At 45.7% G+C, this 23336-nt stretch overlaps 2 protein-coding genes across 3 annotated transcripts in view; both read left to right on the top strand.

Moving 5' to 3' along the window:
* Positions 1–9725, top strand: part of rbms1b (RNA binding motif, single stranded interacting protein 1b) — a 29770-nt gene extending 20045 nt beyond the window's left edge. For both annotated transcript variants that reach the window (XM_084443219.1, XM_084443220.1), the window contains exons 5-14: positions 2561–2718; positions 3459–3538; positions 4282–4397; positions 4729–4778; positions 5162–5249; positions 6258–6308; positions 8245–8355; positions 8491–8571; positions 8874–8949; positions 9438–9725. In XM_084443219.1, the coding sequence (XP_084299345.1) occupies positions 2561–2718; positions 3459–3538; positions 4282–4397; positions 4729–4778; positions 5162–5249; positions 6258–6308; positions 8245–8355; positions 8491–8571; positions 8874–8942 (804 nt within the window). In that variant the 3' untranslated portion in view covers positions 8943–8949; positions 9438–9725. The remainder of the gene's footprint in view (positions 1–2560; positions 2719–3458; positions 3539–4281; positions 4398–4728; positions 4779–5161; positions 5250–6257; positions 6309–8244; positions 8356–8490; positions 8572–8873; positions 8950–9437) is intronic.
* Positions 9726–15110: 5385 nt separating this feature from the next.
* Positions 15111–22726, top strand: cd302 (CD302 molecule). Its single transcript, XM_084443222.1, has 6 exons — positions 15111–15273; positions 15948–16073; positions 16427–16537; positions 17149–17334; positions 17503–17526; positions 17619–22726. The coding sequence occupies exons 1-6, from the start codon at positions 15183–15185 to the stop codon at positions 17819–17821; spliced, it is 741 nt and encodes a 246-aa protein (XP_084299348.1). The 5' UTR covers positions 15111–15182; the 3' UTR covers positions 17822–22726.
* Positions 22727–23336: the final 610 nt, after the last annotated feature.

The raw sequence follows: 23336 nt of genomic DNA, 5'->3' as shown, positions 1-23336 counted from the left end.
GAAAGGGGGAAGTGAATAATTGGACGTCGTCATGGAAACCGGCCCCGGTTTAAAGCTGTGGCAGTCGCTTCCCCACAAAAGCGCTTAACGAGACGCCCCGAGTCCCCCGTCTGGAGATCCCCAGAGCTTCTTCACATGCCTCCCTGCACCCATTTAAGTAGTTTTTAATTTAAAAAGAAGGAGCTGTTTCGTGAGGCATGCCTAGGTTTAATCTGTGCATTGTTCAAGGTAAAGGCCATTAAAGTTGTAGCCTTTCACTTCAACCTCTGCTCGCTGTTAACATTGTCTGCTTGGCCTTAATAGACTCCCTAACAAAGGGCTTTCTTCCTGGGAGTGTGGTGTTTTCCCTAGCCGGGCGCCATTCAATAGGCATTATCCCATTATTATTTCAGACGTAGGTGGGTAGGAAGTCACCAGATAAGAGTTCCTTTTCAAACTGTTTAACGCATGTTATTCCAATGAATGAATGAATGAATGAATGAATGAATGAAAGCCTTCTGATGATATTCAGCTAGCCAACTTCCTGTCCTCTCTTCATGCAAGAGACACAGGCTTAAATGTGAATAAGCTACTTTAGTAATTTGATACTCCTCCATAGAGAAGCGTTTCTGTAACGGCACACGCTGGTCTGCTGTGACTCCATGTGTCTGGGAAAGCCGCGCACTGCTTGCGTATGCGAGTGGCGCCTCTGGCTTCAGACTGACGAAAATAAACAGAAGTTCCCCGGTAGTCACGTACGAGAGAGATCTGCTTTTCGACCGGCGATTGACACAGATAGACGACGACGTTTCCTCCCCTTCGAACCGCCAGGCCAGTCGTCTCCCCTCCCCTCTCCTCTCCCGACGACGCCAGCCTGGCGTTGCCTCGGTTACCCCACCCCCGTCGCCAACCCCCCGCTCTGAGCGGCGCCTCGGTCACGTGACTCATAACGACCGAGTGGTTGGCCGGTCGGTGACTCCGTTCACACACGGCACAAACAGATGTCTTATCTCACAGCCAAATGTATTTTTTTAAGAGCTGCTCCACACGCACAGGAAGGCTTTTTTTCCCTCTCTCTCTGTAATTTCTCCCAGATGATGATGGAGTCAGACTTCTAGTAGGAGAAGTTGTATTCTGGATGACTCATAGATCAAACATGTGGTAATTGCCCTCCACTCAAACCACTTTTTGATCCTCTGAATGTCTCAGACCCCTGGAATTCCTCGCAGGATGGGGGCCATTGCGTCCGACTTTTTTCGGGCGTCTCTTTCCTACGTTAAAACAAACGGTCTGGGCCTCCTGTGGTCGCCCGCTGTCTTCACCTGGGGCCTCTCTGACATTCTAGAGCCCATTAAGGGGATGAGTGCTTGGCCCTCCTCTCTCCAGGTGAAACGCAGAGGGTAGAGCAGTGAGCCAGCCTTTTGCCCTTGAATATAATTAGCGCAAGGGTGTGTGTGCGTGTCGCGTGTGTATGTGCGTGCACATTTGTGTGTGTGTCCCTGCCTGCATGAATGGTTGCGTGTGTGTATGTGTGTGTGTGTGTGTGTGTGTGTGTGTGTGAATGTGAGTCCCCACTTCCTACCTGCAAGTGTGTGTGTGTGTGTGTGTGTGTGTGTGTGTGTGTGTGTGCATGTGTGTGTGCGTCTGGTGGATTCCCCCTCTTCCCTCCCAGCAGTCCAGAGTTATTAGAGCAGCACACGGACACACACACACACACAAATATACAAACAATCAGACACACACACACACACACACACACACAACACATGCAGGCAACCATTCATGCAGACAGGGACACACACACGCACACAGGGCCTCACCCCCCCCCAGTTCACCACCAGTCTGATTGAACACCTTCTCTGGGTGCCTCGTGCGCAGGGGGCCCATTCCTCGTCCCCTAATAGTGAGATGTCGATTTTTCTGTCAGCGCGCTACGCGGGTCACCTGACCCGGCCCCTGTAGCCGGGCCCCGGCTGCGGCAGGACGCCGATGAATATTAACGGAGCCCCGGCGACTCCCGAGGGGGCCCTAGCCCGGTCTTGTGTTTCTGCTGACGCTATTGAAATCCAGGAAGAGACCAGCTGACGTGGGTCCTGAGGCGACCGTGGGCTGCATGCAAATCTCCTTTCATCACTATTCATGGTGACCCTTTATTAGCTAAAACCCTGCGCAGGCAGGGACAGGGAGAGAGGGAGGGAGAGAGAGAGAGAGAGAGAGAGAGAGAGAGACATCATGGACAGACTTAACCCCTTCACTGCCCCTATTGAGATCTCGGGGGACTAAGAATGATTTAAGTTATTAAACTCTCCAGGGAGCAGAGGTGGAGATCACTGCGGGACGTTGTTAAAGACGGCGTGAAAATCCTCCCAGCCCCCCCCCCCCCCGCCCCAAAAACCAGGGCCGGCGTCGATGTGATAGGACGATGGAATCTTGTGGGTGTGTCTCCAGGTGCATTTCCAAACCTGTTCTTAAAGAGTCATTATCGGCACCTCTGCCCCCCCCCCCACCCCTTCTCTCCCCACCCTCCCCTCCCCCACCCCCCCTTCTCCCCCCCCACCCCCTTCCCACCTCTTATCACCAGCAACAAGAACAAGACCCGACAAACCTGTACATCTCCAACCTGCCGCTGTCCATGGACGAGCAGGAGCTGGAGAACATGCTGAAGCCGTTCGGACAGGTCATCTCCACCCGGGTCCTCAGGGACTCCAACGGCGCCAGTCGCGGCGTGGGCTTCGCCAGGTCAGCTGCTCGCAACTCACGTTCGGTCAAAAATGTCGGTTTACTCTTTGTCAGGAAAAGATATGGAACCCCTCGAGAGAGGAGCAACGAACGCTTGGTGAAGTGTGCGCGTCAATGTTTAAGAGTCAAACTCCCGGGTCGTTGGTTTTTAAAGTCAAGTTATTTCCTCTGTCACTTATATCTAGGAAAGAGTGAGTCAACGCGATGTACTCCAGCCTGTCGTTAATTATAGAGGGTCATAAAGAGTTAATGTATGAAGTGTCTTCTGACAAACAGTTTAGTATTGAGCGGGCCGGTGTAATTATAGTGCTACCGGAGGCCCCTATCCTGTCACGCCCACATGACGAGACACTTGACTGGAGAACCTGAAAGGGAGGCCGAGCTAGGCCAGGCCCTCGATTCACAAAGCAACACTATCTCATGCATCGACAGGAATGCATGTGTGTGTGTGTTTGTGTGTGTATAAGATGTGTGCGCGGTCACGTCTCTACATGTAGGTTTCCCCGTGGGCGCAGATCAACTCTGTTAACCTCAGGCGCTCCGAGAGAGGTCTGCCAAGCCAGATTAAAGCGCCGTGTTACTGACCCATCCCAAAAAGAAAACATTGCACGGAAAGCGCCTGCTTTTTTATTTTCCGTTCGCCTTGAACGCGAGGCGTCGAGTGCCCGTAAACTGTGTTGACTGGGTGTGATTTATACTGCATGCCGCAATCGATTTGATGTGTCTCCTGTGTGTTTTAGGATGGAGTCGCCCGAGAAATGCGATGCAGTAATCTCTCACTTCAACGGCAAGTTTATTAAGATGGCGCCAGGAGTCCCTGGTAAGAAACTGACAATTGCCCTGCAGCGGAAACATTAGCCCTCGGGCGCTAGCTCCTGAAATAGAGTTGTGTGGAGAAGGAAAAAAAACGTAGAAACCGCTGTTGCGCACAACTGACATACAGTATATAGACTGCTGTGAACTAAACGAGAGCCGAGCTTAACTAGGAAAAATTAAAAGAAAGCGTTATAGAGAGAGAAAAAAAGAAAGAAATCCTCCTAGCATCAAATCTTCGTGAATCCTTTTTTTTTTCTCCCCGCTCACAATTTTCACGAGGCGTTATATGGCTTCTACTGAGTGTTTGATTAGCAGGATGTAGTGGCCAGTCAGCTGACCTCTGCTCCCAGCAGGAGTCTGGGTGTCTGCTCCACAACGAGCCCTCTGCGGTCAGCACTCGGGGGATGGGCGGGGGGGGGGGGGGGGGAGGGGAGCGCACCAGGGATGCCCTGTGTGGCCCTCAACTCTCTCTCCCCCGTTCTAAGCTTTTTAATTGGATTATTAGACTCAAAATAGTCCCGGTTGGCCTTGCCGCCTTTAGGGAAGGGCAGGGATTACAGTCTCACAGCTGCCAAGCGAGATGTCTGTGTTCCCTGGCTGGCCTCCGGTGAGACCTCCCCCAGTCCAGGGGCAGGCCTGCGAGGGTGACTGACAGTACAGTAAACAGGGTTGACAGCTCCATGCATAGATAATACCGACGACCCTTTCATTCTCTCTCTCACCTCCCCCCTCCCCCCTCCTCTCCAGCGCCCCCCGAGCCCCTGCTGTGTAAGTTCGCTGACGGCGGGCAGAAAAAGAGACTGAGCCAGAATAAATTTGTGCAGAACGGCCGTACCTGGAGCAGGGACGGAGACGCCAGACTGGTGAGTCCCGACCTCGTGAACGAGGGTGGGGGGTGTTGGCGTGCGGACGCGTTAGCGTGGATCGATGTGACGTCCGTTAGATGTGAGAGCTACGTTCAGCCTGCAAGAACATTTCTTATTTGCAAAGTCACCTTAGTAGCCATTTATAATCAAGCCCAAGTGGGATACTTCTCCATCTAACCACAACAAAACCGGACTGTACTGATAGCTGGTGTCCCCAGGATCCAGTGAGAGATTAGCTTGGTGCTAATGTGGCTTTGTGTTTGTGTAGCCTCAGGCTATGGGTCAGTGGGTCTCATGTTACATCTGTCCTGTTGTTCCCCCCCTACAGGCTGGCATGACTCTCACATACGACCCCACCACAGCGGCTATGCAAAATGGGTAAGACATCCTGCAACAAGGCTACAGTGTACATCCTGGTCCTATGCTGTTTTTACAGTGTACATCCTGGTCCTATGCTGTTTTTACAGTGTACATCCTGGGGATATGCTGGTCTTACAGTGTACATCCTGGTCCTATGCTGGTCTTACAGTGTACATCCCGGTCCTATGCTGGTCTTACAGTGTACATCCTGGTCCTTTGCTGGTCTTACAGTGTACATCCTGGTTCTATGCTGGTCTTACAGTGTACATCCTGGTTCTATGCTGGTCTTACAGTGTACATCCTGGTCCTATGCTGGTCTTACAGTGTACATCCTGGTCCTATGCTGGTCCTAGTATGATGTTCTGCAGGGTTCTGTAATGTTTTCACCGTCCCTCCTGCAGATTCTACGCATCTCCATATAGCATTGCTAACCGGATGATGGCCCAAACATCCATGTCTCCATACATCTCTCCTGTCTCCACGTACCAGGTTCGCTTCCTAACCTTATCGATTGAAAACTCAGTGGATTCGCATGGCTTGAAGCTGTAATATTCAGCTGCAATACACTCTTCTGTGACACTTGATAATATTGAATTAATTAAGTGTATAGGAGTAGAAGTGCTTATAAATGTTAAAATTCCCCTGCATTATAAACACATTATTATATACAAACCCATACATAAACTCATAGTAAATATGAATTCTCTGGAATATCATATATTCCAGACATGGAAAGTCAGGGGATTTGACATTTTTTGGGGCCAAGTCGTGGAATATCAGGGAATTCTGTTAGTAGCATGTTTACATTTTAGTTACCATTTTATCAGAATGTCATATTTCCCTGCAGTATTTTTCTTAATCAGGTTATTACCCCCGTTTGCCTTATTGCGTGAGTGGTTGTTATGGTTACTTGATTTTTCACCGCCCATTTAATCCTGCCCTTCCCGCTCGTCAACAGCTCTTGATTACCATTATAGGTCATGGAAATTCAGCCTTTTAGTCGTTGAAAGTCAGGGAAAAGTCAGGGAACATTTGACGTGGTTCCTCGTCGGAGCTGTGTGTCCTCTGTGGTTGTGTTGGTGGGCTCTCAGATGGCACAATGGCCTTTCTGGCTGGTTGCTGAGCCGACCACAGAAGTGTGTGAGCTCTTTAAATAGCTGTGTGTGTCCTCCTGTGTGCGAGCGTGTTGACGTGGTGTGTGTGTGTGTGTGTCCCGTGTACCAGCGTGTTGACGTGGTGTGTGTGTGTCCCGTGTACCAGCGTGTTGACGTGGTGTGTGTGTGTGTGCCCCGTGTACCAGCGTGTTGACGTGGTGTGTGTGTGTGTGTGTGCCCCGTGTACCAGCGTGTTGACGTGGTGTGTGTGTGTGTGTCCCGTGTACCAGCGTGTTGACGTGGTGTGTGTGTGTGTGTCCCGTGTACCAGCGTGTTGACGTGGTGTGTGTGTGTGTGCCAGTGTACCAGCGTGTTGACGTGGTGTGTGTGTGTAATGTTTCAGGTGCAGAATCCCTCCTGGGTGGCCCATCAGCCCTACATCATGCAACACCCAGTAAGTCATCAACTATCTCTCTCCCTCTCTCTCTCTTGTTCTCTCTCTCCCTCTCTTGTTCTCTCTCTCTTGTTCTCCCCCTCTTTCTCTGCCTCTCTCTTGTTCTCTCTTGTTCTCTCTCTCTCTATCTCTATCTGTCTCTCTCTTTCTCTCTATCTCTCGTTTTCTCTCTATCCCTCTCTCTATCTCATTATTTCTCTCTCTCTTTCTCTCTTTCTCTCTCTTGACTAGTCACTCCCCTGCTTCTCTGCGATTATTCGTAGTTTTCTCTCCTTTTTCACCTTTCCGTTGCCTACTTGCTGAATCTCTCTTTCTCTCTCTCTTTCTCTCTCTTTCTCTCTCTTTTTCTCTCTCTTTCTCTCTCTCTCTCTCTCTCTCTCTCTCTCTCTGTCTCTCTCTCTCTCTTTCTCTCTCTTTCTCTCTCTCTCTTACTCCAGTGAACTGCACAGCTCAGCGTTAGGCTGTTGTTCTCTCCTCTGTGAGAGGAACAGAGAGAAAGACCTGGGAATGTAGGAAGATAGAACACAGAGAGAGACCTGTTAGGAGTCAAACACACCACACACACAGAGGGAGACCTGTTAGGAGTCAAACACACCACACAGAGAGAGACCTGTAAGGAGTCAAACACACCAGAGAGAGACCTGTTAAGAGTCAAACACACCACACAGAGAGAGACCTATAAAGAGTCAAACACACCACACAGAGAGAGACCTGTAAGGAGTCAAACACACCACACAGAGAGAGACCTGTAAGGAGTCAAACACACCACACAAAGAGAGACCGGTAAGGAGTCAAACACACCACACAGAGAGAGAGACCTGTTAGGAGTCAAACACACCACACACACAGAGAGAGACCTGTAAGGAGTCAAACACACCACACAGAGAGAGACCTGTAAGGAGTCAAACACACCACACAGAGAGAGACCTGTAAGGAGTCAAACACACCACACAGAGAGAGAGACCTGTTAGGAGTCAAACACACCACACAGAGAGAGACCTGGGAGTGTAGGAGTCAAACACACCACACAGAGAGAGACCTGGGAGTGTAGGAGTCAAACCTACAGTGGGACTCAATCTCACAGTGTGACGAAGCCTGGTGGGATTAAGAGTTGGTATGGTGTTGAAAGGAATCTGTGGAGCATGGGTGACCATCACAAGAGCTCACCACACGCTGGTCTGGACAAGCCTCAAGCATCTGCTGTTGGATGACTGATTCCACTTGTATTTCCAAGCAGATGGTTTTGAGCTGGGGACAAAATGAGCCAATTTAATGAGGAAACGCCTCTCAAATGCTGCCAGTTTTAGTGCCTCGGGTCTGTCCGGCGCTAACAGCCATGGCGGTCAGGGGCTACTGAAACTGATATGGCTAGCGTCCGTTTGGCTAGCCTCTGTTTAATATGTGTTTGATACACAGAGCTCAGTTGGTCTCTCTCTGGGTGCCTGCGACTCAAGTCAAGTCAAGTCACACTTTATTTATAAAGCACATTTAAAAACGACTGTGGTCGAACCAAAGTCCTGTACAGGTAAACACAAAATACAATAAACAATAAAAGCACAAAGTACAATAAAACACACAAAATAACAGGTTGTCGTGATCAACTACAGTTGAAGGCCAGGGAGAAGAAATGGGTTTTTAATAGAGATTTAAAAGCCCAGACTAGCCCTCAAGATACACCACGCAGGAAGCGCGGCCTTTTTATCTGGATGTTTTTCTAACTTCTAAAAGCCCTTTTCCTCCCGTCTCGTCTGGATTTATCCACGGGCTCGACAGGAAATCTGTCCCTCTTTCTCACTTTCTCGCTCCTCTGGCGTTCGATAGCTGCCGATTAACCCGCCCGTTTTCTCTGCAAGAAGCAAAAAAACAACAACTATTCCTTGAACGTTTCCCTCTCTTGCCTCACTCGCTCTCACCCTTTCACACTCTCTCGTCCCAGGGAGCGGTGCTATCGCCCTCTATGGACCATGCCATGTCACTGCAGCCGACGTCCATGATGGGCCCTCTCGCCCAGCAGATGGGTCACCTGTCATTGGCCAGCGCAGGCACGGTGAGAGCGCCCGCTCAACAACAACAAAATGAAAATAAAACGTCTCCTTACTCGTGTATGAATGAGAGATACTGTATCTACTGTAAAACCTGACCCTGGGGGACCCTGACTGTGTTCTGTTCTTCCATTGTGTAGTTTATGGCTGCTAACACAGCTATGCAAGGAGCCTATATTCCGCAGTACGCACACATGCAGACTACAGCTGTTCCAGTGGAGGTTAGTACGACAGTTACTGTGTGTAAAGCCTGCTGAGTCACCTCATGCATTCTCATTGGTTTGCACTGGGTTGAATTTAATTGAAACCTTTATTGCCCCAGAGGGGAATTTGTTTAGCACACGTCAAGCATACAGAAAACATTAAAATGTACGCCCATCACCAACACCACAATGTCACCAACCACCATCATCGTCATCACCATCCTCACCACTTGTTGGTCCAGAGATGCCGGACGTCGGGATTAGATGCACGGTGAGGGAAATGTTTTATGGAGAACATGATGTAGCCTTTGTCTTCCCAGGAAAATGGCGGACAGCAAGTGGATTCATCCGGAGATCATTCCCCATACAGCTATCAACAGAGCAAGTGATGAGGAGGTGAGTCTGGAGAAACCTCCGTACGGGCCCGGCCGTGGCTCAGGAGGTGGAGCGGGTCGTCCAGTGACCGCAGGGTCGGCGGTTTGAATCCCGGCTCCTCCTCCTGTCCACTGGGCAAAGACACGGAACCCCAAATTGCTTCCAATGAGCACCTCGCATGGCAGCTTGCCACCATTGGTGTGTGAATGTATGGGGTGAATGAGAGTCCGTTGTAAAGCGCTTTGGATAAACATTTACCATTCACTTCCAGTGGCTATTTTCATCAAGGACTTTACTGGTTTATTTAAGATTTTAAATAAAACATTTAAAAAAAGAGTAGACACTAGCAGATAAATACCACTCACTATCAAATCAATTCCAAGGTTATATAAATATTAAGTATATTACACAGGGTCTCAATACACATTATAGTGAAGGAATAAAACCATCAAAATGAACAGAATTACAAGACAAATAAGTTATCTGACAGATGTGTTTCCTGTTCCTAGGTCTGAGTCAGTCGGCCAGGAGACAGAGTGGGATCACAGCTAAAACAATCATGGCTCCCTCAGATGGACGGAACAACAAGGATCTATCACCATTTTGCACAGGTTCTGCAATGATTTCCTTATGTTTGTATAATGAGAATAAGTGAGACTATTTTTGGTATAAGTTCCATGAGGTGCAAATAAATGATTAATTTCATCTAAGGATGCTAATGATCTAAAAAAAAAAAAAAAAAACTATAAAAAAAAAAAAAACGTTTTATTTTGATAAGAAAAAATGAAAACGTTTATTTTTTACCAAGGATTGTCACATGGATGCAACAACCTAAAGGACCATGTGACTAGTTGTTTAAATTGCATGATAGTAAAGATGTCTTTTGTTCATACTTTCATGATTTAAAATTTGTTTTCTCTTATTTTATATTGAAATAGTTCTTTTTCCAGAAGATTTATTAGCCAGACATCTTGAAAATGATGTTTTGTGCTTGCTGTGTGAGTGTTGCTATGGTGAAGTGTTAAATGTTTTCTCTTGTAAAGTGATTTATCTTAGTGGTCTAGATTGATCTTGCTGTCTTATACAATTTGCCTTAAAAGTTTTCCTTCATCAGCTGTACAGACAGTCTCCAGGGCCAGCCATGCGCTAGAAATGTTGAGAGCTACTGCCTTGTAAATCAGCTAAATAGGGCTTTCCTTTGGACATAGCTAATGAAATCTGCTGTGTTCGGTGTTTTTGCTTTTCCCATCTGAGAACTAATTTGAGTAGACATTTTAGAGAAAAAAAGTTTTTGAGTGAAATTACCCCCTGATTCTGATGCATTTTAATAGGATGTGATGTTTCTATAATCAGAATGACATGTCTCTGGTTGTTTGAATGTGGTAGAAATTCTGCTGAATGATCGCATTTTGAATCTTGCCTTTTTTTTGATTATTACTTGGTGTTGTAGGTTGGACTAAAATGATCTTCTTGGGGGTGGGGGAGGATTGGCCAGGTGAGGGTTTGTCGTTGGTTTTTTACTGTCTTTTGGGGGGATGATATGTAGATTACATTGCACCTAGGTCTTTGATAGAAAACAAACAAGCTCAGCACTTTCAATCATAGTTTACTTCACCAAAGACTGTGAGCTAGTATGTTAAAGGACATAGCATCATTTTTCTCTCGAACCAGGATGTAACTGACTTTTCTGCCAGACTAGATCGCAGTTTGGAGAATGTGCCTTTTTTGTACATTTGCATTCAGCCGTCGTTGGTTTTCTTCAAGTATGGACACAAACAAGCAGGAATGAAGGCTTGGATCCAACAAGAAGTACCACAAATGGATTTCATCACTATATACTAAAGGAAAATGCAATGTAAAGAAATATTAACCGGGAAAGAAGACAGTTTGAAACTATGAAATTACAAATATTACAATAATCTGTTTTACATGGTGTAGCGGATAATGTTATTGCTAACATACATAGCCTACTATTATTTTGGATCACAGTAGATTAAGTTTGTCTTCCAGAAAGCCTGTGTTTAGACCTGGTGGTCGGACTGACCAGTTATCTACCTCGGAGTTTGCTTTCTCCTCTGTAATAGGCCGGGTTAGCAGGTCCATCCCGCCCTCCAGACCAATCGCCATGCTCAGGAGCTGGCTACACACAGCTGTTTCCTTTCAGGTCGCTTTCAATGCTTTTGATCCTCTTCTGACAGAAGTCTTTTTTTTTTTTTCCTTTTTTTTTTTTATGAGGTATTATTCGAATCATTATGAAGACGATTGTGCGTTAAGCGTGTTTAAGTTGTGTTCAGACATTCAGTTTCATAGTTTCAAAGAAGAACTGCTGCTTTCATCACAGGAGATTCCAGAGTTGTTGGAGAGAGGTCAAACAAACCAATCTAAGCTGAGAGTTGTGGTATTCACTGGATCTATGCTCCTGAAACATCGGGCTCCAGACAGACTCACGGCAGCATTTCCCCTGTAGTTGGCTGGAGTTGCGTTACCAAAGTAAAGGGCCATTGTGAATATACTTGAGATGTGTGTGATGCCTGGCTGGGAGTTATACTGTGGAGTACTTGTTAGGGTCATGCTGCTAGTAGTGTCTGAACCAAGTGCCATACTACGTCTGAGTCAAGAGTTGAAGAGGTTCAGCAGAGAAAGACATGCTCATTTAATTAACCATCATGTTGAACAGTCATTAAGTTATATGAAAAAGTAATAATTTATGAAGAGAGAAGTTTTGTACAGACCGTTTGAAGAAATAAAAAGATTTTCATAGAGATATCTATATGAGAGTTAATTTTTTATTTTGTTTTACATGTGCCACACATTTGCCAGTGGTAACTTGTACGTCCAGTTTAAAGAAACCTTCTGTATTTTCGTTTTGTAGTGTTTGTTAAAGCCAAAAATACTTTTTTCGGTAGATTGTTACCTAAGCTTTTTTTCTGTTAATTTCTTTGACATTTTTTTGAATAAAAACTTTCATTGGACCTGTTTTGTGCTTTGTACTGACTGTCCATGTGAACATGTGAATATGATTGTGTTACCCATATGCCCATACCTGTGGTGGGATTAGAACCCCAGTCTCCCGCTTGGGAGGCGGACGCGCTAACAGTTGCGCCAATAGAGACGTCCCTCTTGGAGGGACTGTCAGTGCTCCTTTGAGGAGTGAGTTTCACCAGCTACTCCACATTTCGCTCGGTTACAATTGCATGAATATCACTCATGTTTTATATACAGTTCCGTCCTGAATACAGAGGAGCATGCACATCAGATAATTCAACATATCTTTGCCTATTCAATTTGAACCATTCATTCTGGCTTTACTGTACATAAACGATACACGTATAACCTCTGCCAGCACAGATAAGGTGGTCATGGGAAACAATCCCATCGTTCCTATGAGAGCCCAATGATGCAGTCATAACAGTGATATTCTAATAGAGGTACTGAACAGACTCAAGGGCTTTCAGGATTCAGGAAATGATTGAAGGGAGAGAGAGAGAGGGTGGGGGGGGTGGGTAGAATAGTTTGCCTCTAGATATCTTCACCAGTGCAGAGCTTACCAAGGCCAGGGAGATATTAATCCAGGCAATTTCCTGAGACCAGATGAGAATTCCAGTAATGTGTCAACATAGACGCTGACCTTGCCCCCCACACATGCTGAGGTTGACACCAATCTGGCGTCCAGTGAGATGGATGGGACACACCTCCTCGTGACACAGAGGAAAAATGTCGGTTGTCAGAATTTATGATGCTCAACATATCACTGTCAGCTACATGTGCCGGGTTCAGTATGGTGGAAGATATGTATGGTGGAAGACACACAGATAGATAGATAGATAGATAGATAGATAGATAGATAGATAGATAGAGAGAGAGAGAGAGAGAGAGAGAGAGAGAGAGAGAGAGATAGATAGATAGATAGATAGATAGATAGATAGATAGATAGATAGATAGATAGATTCCTCATGCTAGCAGTGATGGAAATACAATTTAAAAAAGACAAATTTACAGACAAATAAGTTTTGAAACAAGTCATGTTCAGGTTCATTTATTCCCCATACTGTACAGTGCTAGAACTCACTGCAGCACCTAGTCTGTCTAAAGCTGGCCTTCCTGTAGACAAGCCCTTCTGTTGTGTTGGCTGACAGCGTGTTCAGTATGCTGCTACGGTAACACTGCTGCACCCAGGGGAGTGGCAGGGATCATCAACACTATCTCCTGGTCACGGGTGTCAGCGTGCACGTCCCGATCAGAAGGAGAGAGGGTGGGGGGGCTCCGGGTGGGCCGTCCGTGACCAGGCTCCAGGGAGGGCGGAGTCGAGAGAGTGGAGGGATGGGGGGGAGGGGCTTTGGGGTGTGCTGTGGCCAGGCTCTAGGGAGGGTGGAGTCGAGAGAGGGGAGGGATGGGGGGGAGGGGCTTTGGGGTGTGCTGTGGCCAGGCTCCAGGGAGGGCGGAGTCGAGAGAGTGGAGGGATGGGGGGGAGGGGCTTTGGGTTGTGCTGTGGGCAGACTCCAGGGAGAGCGGAGCCGAGAGAGGTGAGGGATGGGGGGGAGGGGCTTTGGGTTGTGCTGTGGGCAGACTCCAGGGAGAGCGGAGCCGAGAGATGGGGGGAGGGGCTTTGGGGTGTGCTGTGGCCAGGCTCCAGGCAGGGCGGAGTCGAGAGAGGTGGTGGGGAGGGGCTTTGGGGTGTGCTGTGGCCAGGTGGGGGGGAGGGGCTTTGGGGTGTGCTGTGCCCAGGCTCCAGAGTAGCAGATGGGTCTCTCTCCGGTACCCTGCAGGGTGAGCTGCCACCCGACGGGAAGCCCAGCTCTCCAGACGAGGAGCGAGACTCGCACTGCAGCTGTCTGAGGCGGAGCCACCTGGGTCTGCCAGCCAGCCAGTCACACATCCTGACCCCCCTATGTACGGTATAGACATCATATACCCAACTCATCCTAACCCCCCTATGTACGGTACAAACATCATATACCCAACTCATCCTGACCCCCCTATGTACGGTACAGACATCATATACCCAACTCATCCTGACCCCCCTATGTACGGTACAGACATCATATACCCAACTCATCCTGACCCCCCTATGTACGGTATAGACATCACATACCCAACTCATCCTGACCCCCCTATGTACGGTAGACATCATATACCCAAGCCAGGCATTCATCCTGACTCCTCTATGTATGGTCCAGACACCATAGTACCCACACTGGCCCTTTTCATACTCCCTGATTATTCAGGTACTGGATACATTTGGAGTGTCTGAATCTATCTATGTGAATTAAAGCGTGGCTATGTTCCCTGTTTATACCAGTTTTAAAATTAAGTATTTTTAATCTTCCTTTGACTGGGTCTGTGGCTTTCAATATCTTCCCACTGAGTGTTCAAGCTGTCAGCACCACTAAAAAAACTGATGAATCCAAGGAAAAGGCAATTTCTAATGTTGTTCATAAGTCTAGATGCAAGGAGACAAGGCATGACGGTGCTAACATTATTCTGTAAAATAGCTTCCTGTCTGCGTGACAGATCAACTTTCGAGCAAATTAATTAAATATACAAAAAAGAGTGTTCCATAGGCTAGTTCTGGACAGAATGCACCATGTCCTGAGGTCCATTTGAAACAGCTCAATGCCCGAATAGCGCCATCTAGAGGACACATTTTAAACGTTTTATAGTTCCCCATAATAAAGAACTCAACGGTTCCCCAATATTCCAGTTGACATGGAACACATTTTTGGTCAAAACCCTTAGCGAGGTAACAGTTCATTCAACGTTCAATTGACGTTGTAGTGCAATCTCATGTCTAAAATCAATTTGACTCAATTCAAAATCCGTTGTATTGCCCATGTATACGATTCACACATGCTAGGAACTTGACTAGAGTTATGGCATACGATGTTTCAGACAACATAGGACATGGTGCAGGACAGGACAGTGCAAAGATATAATGCAAATGTGACACACAAAACAGTGCCCATCACTTTTAAAGTCCGATTATTTTATTTAATAAACTAACTCTATAATCTGAAACAATTTATTATGGTAGCCATATGCTATATATTTAGAGGGAAATTTGTCACTGTAGAAATGTGCATGTTTACAACACTCACTGTGGACTTTGTTCCAACCAGCGGGGGTCACTCCAGCTCCTTGTAGGGGCCAGTGGGCTGAGATGGTTGAGTGCCTGACGTAGCCTAGCCTACTCTAGGCTACAGCATGAAGTTCTGAACGTCGGAATACTTCGGAGCCATGATTTTTGCTCCATAAACATGGAGTCGCTAAGGAAACGCCACCTTTACCCTTTATACTTAAGTAATGTCGTTATTTGCATCGCTTACTTGCAATCTACCCTAGCTGGTGGTAAGTAAAACAATGTAGTTCGAAACAATATCTGTAACCATTGGACAAGAAAATATGCATGTTTGTTTGTTGTGGTTGTAGGCTGACGCAAAATAACTTCACCCTCTTCTACGGCTATTGTTTAAAAAGTTACTGTGCCCAAACTTTATTTGGTCACTTTGTTGCCATTTCACTTTTTCAGTTTTACATTGTTTGTAGGCTATTAAGAAAAACAAAACTGTTTTTGTTTAGTTTTTTGTGTAGCCTTTATTATCTGGGTTTTCGTGGACTCGTGAGTCAGGAGTCGAGACCTGCTGAAGCGCTGCGCTTAACTAGTGTTTTCGGTACCTTAGGCTACATTGTGTTCATTGTGTTCACCTTTGGGCCTATTGTTGATCTCTGGTCCTGGGCTAATCTACTGCTTATTATTAGAAACAACCAGCCTCGTGATAGGCTTGCATAGTTTTAACATCACGTGTTTATACCGAAGCTAAATGTGTGTGTGAATATGAATCACAGTCAGGTCGTATGTGGATAAAGTTGCGCTGGCCTACGTCGCACAAGTATTGATATCTGCATGCAATGCAGCTTTTACCAAGAGTAGTTGTTGTTGTATGTTCTGGGCAGAACCTCAGTTGACTAGAACCTAATGGGCCTTGGGGAAGTTGTGGATTTACAATGTGTTTCCCCCACAGATTGCCCTGCAGATGGACGCACCTGGGTGCCCTTTGGACAAAGATGCTACCACTTCGTCCATGGAGAAGAAGACGTGATCAAACAATATACTTTTGAGAATGCCAGAGACACATGTATTGGATATGGTAAGCTACCCAGAACGTCCCCGCAAGATGACAGGTGCTTGATCTCTACAGAATTAGAATAAACCTGTATGTCTGTCTGTAATAGGTGTCACTGCATAGCTCGTCAGTATAGCTTCCACCCTCAGTTCGAACCCGGAACCCGAACCCGGGTCCTCTGGCTTAGGAACGCACATGACCACCTCTCATAAACACCGCTACCGGCTACGCCACCGAAACGCTAGCAATTTGATGGCGCGGGTGGGCAGTTTTTATACAGAGGAGTTTAAACAATTAAACTCAGTTTCATAGGCTACATTACTAACTTGTTTATTCGTTTACAAAGCTAACAACGTGTTTTCCTCTGTGTTTTGTAGATCTAGTGAGCATTCAGAGCGCAGAAGAGAATGAGTTTGTCATCAGTTACAGCCATCAAGTGTGGACAGGCAACGTCAATATGTGGCTGGGCATGTATTATGACACGGACAGTAAGTAGAGGAAACTGTTAAAACCTTTTTGGTCACATTGTCTCTTAATGCAGTCACTTCACTATAGTGCTATAACACCCGATAGTTGCTAACTAGGTCTGTGAAGTTGTGCCCCAGTGTGCATGTGAAGACAACACTGGGATGTTGGTGTCTATAAAATTAATACCATTAGTCTCTTTGATGTAGTCCAGCATTCTGTAGATGCTGCTTCCCATTTAGGAATTCACAAGAGCAGCAGATCCTGTTTTCACAAAGGTTTCCAGGAACAAGAAGCAGTAGGATATAAAAAAACAAGCTCAAAGAAGCTATGATTCACAGCACACCCTGATAGTCTTTGCTTTCATGTGCAAATCGCGTGGAAAACAGCAGACACCACAGATCTGCATGACACGGGGCTATTTTTGACGATGTCTACAACTTTCTGTTGTCTTTGACAAGACTGTCTACAAAGATCCATATGGGGTATGAAAGGGACGTAAAACCGATGGATAAAAAGAAACGGAACCGAATTATCTTTCCATCAGCCATAAGGACTAGCTCGGAAGCATTTGGTGAACACACACGGGGTCTCAGACTGTGATTGTGGGCGCCGCGTTCCTTTGATTGTTCAGGCGAGGCGATGAGGTGGGCAGACGCCACCGCCGTGGGCTTTAAGAACTGGGAGGAGAGCTCTCTCCCGTCTGACCCCCTGATGCCCATGGAAGTGTGCGTGGCGCTGCACACCAACACGGGGAAGTGGGAGAACGTCAGCTGCGCCGACGACGTGGAGAACGGCGTGGTGTGCGAAAGCGCAGAGAGTAAGAGCCGCCCCCCCCCCCCCCCCCCCCCCGCCAATCGCACGCCATGCTCAATACCGTATCTATCAAAAATAATCGTATCCTCTTTGAATTAAATTATCCTATTATGTTTAACTTCCATCTCTGTCCTTGTCCTTAACTTCCATGTCTGTTCCATTTAATTTTTAGTGGCGGCAGAGGAAGGCAAACAAAGTGAGTCCAGCCTTTGTTTAGCGTTTGCTTTGCTCGTTAGAGGACTTTGAGCTCGGTAGTGACCTTCCGCGCGTTGTGTTTGTCCCCCTCAGAGGCCAGCCCCCTGCTGTCTGCCCTGGTCATACTTAGCGTGGTGGCTATCATGGGGATCTCGGTCACCATTTGGTTCCTGCACCAGAGGCACCACGCAGGCTCCGCCCTCGTCGGCTCGTTCGAGTACCACCCTCCCTTCAGCGCCCCCACCGGCGACCAGGCCTGCCTGGTGGAGGCGGAGGAGGTGGACGACAGGCCCTAGAGGAGGAGGACCCCCCCCCCCCCCGTCTCTGACGGATGATACGGAGCCTTGGAGAAAAGTTAAATTGCTAAAGTCTACCCCTTTCTACTTGTTGACGTCAGATTTTGCACTGCCCAGAAGAGGTGACCTGACAGGTTAGCCTGTTGATAGCTGGAATGTGTCCGCACAGGTCCCTTGACCCCACCTTATCCGTTGCACTATGTCCTGACTGAATGGGCTTTGGGTGTTGGGCCACTCTGCATTCATTTTAATTAGGAATGATTGCAAATGTAAGTAAAACATTCAAAGTATATTATTCAAGATGGCCCAGTTTGCTGACCATGTGTTCTGTGGTCAGCAAACACGGCCATCTTGAATAATATAATAACTAAGTCCAGGCTGACTTAGTTCTTATCACCAGTTCTTCACTAGGGTGCCACGTGAATGGGAACACTTCCTGCCCTGTTCTGTAGCACACTCAAGGTTGTTGGCAGAACTTTTTTTTTTTGCATGACTCTGTTGAATTGTAAGAGTCGTTGTGGTTAACCATCAAAAGATCTGAGGCCTTTGTTCTCGTCTCCCGTTGTTTCCTGTCTGCCTCAGCGTGGAACAAATGCTGATCCTCCTGCTGTGATTGAGATATTATGTTATTACAGATCTCTGAGGCCAGATTGGCCTGGTTTAGAACCTGAATTATCTGATAATCTGTTGTCCATTTTGCAAGGCATTTTTGTAAAGGAAAGATATACAAACTGTTTCAAGAGGATCCAGTGGTCCTTTGGTTATATTTCATTTTTTTGTGATACTGTTCATACAGTGGTTGATAATCATGTGAAGACGATTACTAACCATTACCTCAAAGGTCTGTCTAATACAATTGTAATTCATTAATCTGAGGATATATGATCAGAGTATTGTTTATCCAAATATTAATTTACTAACACAAATGAAGTGTGTTGAGTGCCTTTAATAATGCAGTGATGATCTGCTCTGTTTGGGTGTGGGAGTAGTAGCAGCTCTTAGCTGTGTGGTTGTATTATACTGTAGTTGGCCATGTTATGTCCATATTATGCAACTGAAGAATGTAAAATATGACAGGATTTGATTGTTCAAACTGGCTGTATAATTTCTGTTACATTTGATTAGATTTTTGATCGTCACCGTGCAATATCCAAGTTTTAGCTCAAGCTAAACCCTTATTTGTTTGTTTTTCATAATATAGTATGTTTGACCGTCATCTATGAGGCGAGAGTCTGTCTCAGTCGATCTTGTATTGGTCTGGATCAGTAGGTGCAACCTGCCTTGTTTCAGTGGAAGACTATATTGGAAATGTCTCCAGTACTGCAATGTACAGTATGTCCAATATTTCCCCTATAACCTTGTTGCCCACTGTCAAACAAACAAAGATCTTGCATATTAGCATTATTTTCTAAATTTTTGTGATCCTTCTCAATTCTGGTGAACATTACAGCTTAATATACATCTGTCAATGTATAATTGAATAGAAGGAGATGAAGTAGGACACCAAATGGAGGACAGTCTAATTATTCCTTGAGGGATGGATGAATCACTGTCATCTTAAGGAATGAGAAGTGTCACTCCCCCCCTCCCCCGACTGTCCCCAACTGTCCACCTGTTCTCCCTCCGCTCCGGGTGCTTCCTGTCGGAGGCGTGGCTCCCAGAGTGTCTGAGGGGGATGTGAGGTCCAGCGCTGTCACTCAGCCAGCCAGGCACAGGGAAGCCGTGGGGAGCTATCGGCACATAGCAAACTGAATTTCCCACAAGCCAAGAATGTGTTTTTCCCTACTGGAAGTGCACACACGGTTTCAAGTGTTACTTTACCCAGATATTAGTAAACGTGTACATCATGCATCAAGGTTTTGATATAATAAGTGACACACTAGTATAAAAGAGATTGAGTGTCCAACCCCCCATTGAAGAGGCTTCCCCTGTGATGAGGGACTTTGGCCACTAGGCGGGACAGTGAATCATGGTTTTTCTCTCATTACTGTACTCTAGGGAAACGGCTGGATGGGATCAGCATCATAATCTAATCAATCCTCTTCCTTTTTCTGGCACTGTGACTGCTGGTGTCACTTGTTCTCGTAGAATGCTTCACTGACCATGACTGAGATGTACTGTTGGTTCACTTAGGCCTACTCTAGCAGACAAATGTGCTTATTGTAAGTCACTTTGGGAAATATCATTGTAAAATGGAGAAATGATTGAATGTTAGGCCCAGTGACGAATCTGAATAAGAGGAAATATGCTTGACCAACGCATGTTTACAGTAAATTGGTAAATTGCATGTTGTCCCTCAGTCTTATAAGAGCTTAGAAACATGGCTGATCAAACAATCTGTGTATACTGAAGCCTATACAAGCTTCAAGATACAAAATAGCACCAGTATTGTGTCAACAAAGCAGGAGAGCTGATGAGGTTAGGTGGAAGACTAGGCCTGCTGGTGAACCCTGACCTTTACCCCCCCGGGACTCGCACTGCCTCTCATACTGTAGAACGGTTTTTTAAAATGCTATGTGCAAGCTGGCTAGTTCTATTAGCTGTGGGGGGAAAAAGTATGAAATCTCTTGCCATATAGTCAAGATCTTAAGACAATAAGCATCTGACATAGGTGAAATGCCTTCGAAATCATGTGCAATGTAAAAACATGTTTTCATAGCTTAAACAGACCTATTTCTCATCATATCCTGTATGTAGGAATACCCACTAGCTTCTCCTCTTCATGTCTTTACTTTTTATTTTTTTTAAACCATGTTACGTAACACAACAACAATACAGACCAGAAATGAACCTTGTTCAGACAGAGCTTAGAAAAGGCCCTCTGTCTGGATTTGAGCAGATGTGTAATCTCTGAGGAATGCTTTGTGGCATATCTACTTGTTCAGCCCAACCACCACTATTTTCCCAGGACCCAAGAGTCTGTCTCTCTCTCTCCACTCTGGACGAGGCAGCCATGAATATGCAACAAAGCATAATTTATTAGATAGTAATACAATAGCAGCTTGCAGTGAATGCAGTTGTCTGTGAATGGAACCTTGAATGAAGCGTTTAGAATGGTTTGAGAGGGGGTTTAAAAAGAGACCGTTTTCTCCAAGGTCCAGAATCAACTTGGTTCTCAGCTGAACATTCAAAGAGGACTGACACGCTGCTGTGTATAGCATTTGTGTACTATAAACCCAGCATAATGACTGTCATCTAGCGCCGTTCCTGGATATAAATGATACCATGTACAGTACTGCCACTCTCAGATAAGGCCTATTTTATCTTTGCCCCACTTCCTGGAAAAGAAAACGGTTACATTTCACATAGTTTTATACGCTGAACACTCCTGCAATAGAAGAAAATCTAAATCAAATAGATAGTCCAAGATAGTGCAAGGCAAGGCTTTCTGGAATTAATGTTTGTTTTCATGTGCAGAGGTGATTATCATAATTAATTGTACTGCTAATGGGCAAAATAAAGCCACGCATGAGGTTTTTGAAAATGATGGGACATGCTTACATTATAATTACCCTTGTCTGGCTTGGCTCTTTCTTTCTCCAGACAGATCTCTGCTTTTGTGTTTTATCATGTTGTTGTTTTTTTTCTGCTGCTTCCCACAATATTGTCCTGGGGTTTCACTCCAGAGATGGACTGCTCCTGGAGAACATGCATTACAGAGGGGGCTGTGGCCATTATGATTAAGGCTGTAATGGCCTATATTTTTGATCAAATAACACTGAAGGCATTTCACGCCTGCCTCCCCACAGCCTGAAGAAGGAAGGGGGTTTCGCTGACCTGAAATCACTAATTAAAACGGACAGTGGTATGCATGAATAAGATATGACACAGAGTGACAGTTGGCATGAAAATGGGAGCCACTGCTGTTTGCAAGACACTAGGTTATCAGGTCTTTGCATAATTGCCGCAATTTCAGCTAAATATATCTGTTTAGTTCACAGTGAATGTGCCAATAACAATTGTGATGTTTCACAAGTTCGGGGTTCTATTTGCAGGCAGAATCCACTTAAGAAAATAAAACTACAGGCTGTGGAAAAACAAGGTGAAGGATAAAACTGGCTGGCATCTCAACTGTAAAGCAATGCTGTCATCTAAACCATCATATATTCTCAGCGTTTCGTGTTTTCCCCTCAATCCAGCTTTCCTTTCAAACTCTTGGTCTCATTACACATCGGCTCTATTCTTTATCATTCTCTATTCATCCCCAGTGCCTTTTCAGGCGTAGGTGCCTGTAGACAGAAGTGTAGAGCATCTGTTTCTCATGTTCTGAAAGTCTCGTGTTTCCCTGCTCATTCACTGTCCTGGAACATGCTCCAATTAACAGAGGGAAAACAAAGAGAGCTATTTAAGATGTCTGCTGGTTTGCTGTGTATTTTTCATCATGAAAGTCACGTTTGAGCCGATAGTGGTTTGTTTTAACACATGCCCTGTGCCATGGGACTGACCCATTCATTAAGGATGTTACCCACGAACACATAGGAGTGCTAGATGATTTCTGCTTCCTTGATAAGGGGGAACAGGGGATGGTGCGGTGTGGGCAAGACACTCCAGGGCTGAAATGTGATATCAAGGGAAGGATTTATGACAGTAGAGCGTGTGTATTCACAATACTGTTTTGCTGCATCAGGAAGCTTAGCTTTTCTAAATGATTAGTGTTAAAAACCTGTTTTTATTGTCTTGATAGGCCTATTAAGCGTTAAAGGACTACTCTGTTACTGTATATGAACAATGAAACAGATAATGTATGAAAAGTTTGAAATGCACTCACCCTGTATTTAGCTTAGAGAAATTTGTGTCATTTTAAATGAAATGTGTGATGCTGGAAGGCTCATGTTTTAATGGAATTAGGTTGTTGTGTACTGAGATGATTAAAAGCTGTATTCTTTGAATGTGTCATGCACAAATCAATAATGGCAAGGCAGCACTATAGTGCCTTGTGGGTATCCTGGGGCTGCTATGGACTGATAGAAAAATAATAATTAAAGCAAACTCGCCACATTAATTTGTTTTCCATCAGTCTCCTGAGAGATCATCTTCGCTGTCTTTTGGTATCTCATTATACTTTCTAATCAAGGCTCTTTAAAAATCCTTTTTAAGGGACAGCCTGTACCCTTCCCCCAGTGTGCTGCTTGCATTGCAGTCATTCCACTTCCACTTATTATGTTACAAATGACCGAGGTAAAGCTGACATTTTCATTGCATGCGAAAGGTCTGGCCAGGAAAAAAGCTATTCTAATGATGGCCCTGAGCTCTATCATTCACTATCCGTAATGAAGATTCTCCAAAAGGCTACAATTCAAAACCCCAGCATCCCAATGCTTGAGAGACAAAATCATCAAATAATTTCTCCTCTCCCACCATGTCTCAGCCGAACATGTGTCCATGCAACTCCTCCTGAATGACCGAGAGGAAAGATCAATGCACACAAGAGGTGTTGAACAAGCAAATAACCCTGTTTTAAATTCCAAATGCTGAATAAGGGATTTTCCTCCACATCTTTAATTCAAGAGTGGTC

Source organism: Borostomias antarcticus, assembly GCF_949987555.1.
Source record: "Borostomias antarcticus genome assembly, chromosome: 9".
NCBI lineage: Eukaryota > Metazoa > Chordata > Actinopteri > Stomiiformes > Stomiidae > Borostomias > Borostomias antarcticus.
The sequence above is the reverse complement of the archived record's forward strand: the minus strand, read 5'-3'. Positions and strand labels throughout refer to the sequence as shown.

Excerpts from the sequence above, each read along its gene's own strand:
- cd302 (XM_084443222.1), top strand. The coding sequence starts at position 15,183 with ATGGAGTCGCTAAGGAAACGCCACCTTTACCCTTTATACTTAAGTAAT. Across the intron at positions 15,274-15,947 it reads GCAATCTACCCTAGCTGGTG|ATTGCCCTGCAGATGGACGC; the intron begins GTAAGTAAAACA and ends TTTCCCCCACAG. Across the intron at positions 17,527-17,618 it reads GGCAGAGGAAGGCAAACAAA|AGGCCAGCCCCCTGCTGTCT; the intron begins GTGAGTCCAGCC and ends TGTCCCCCTCAG.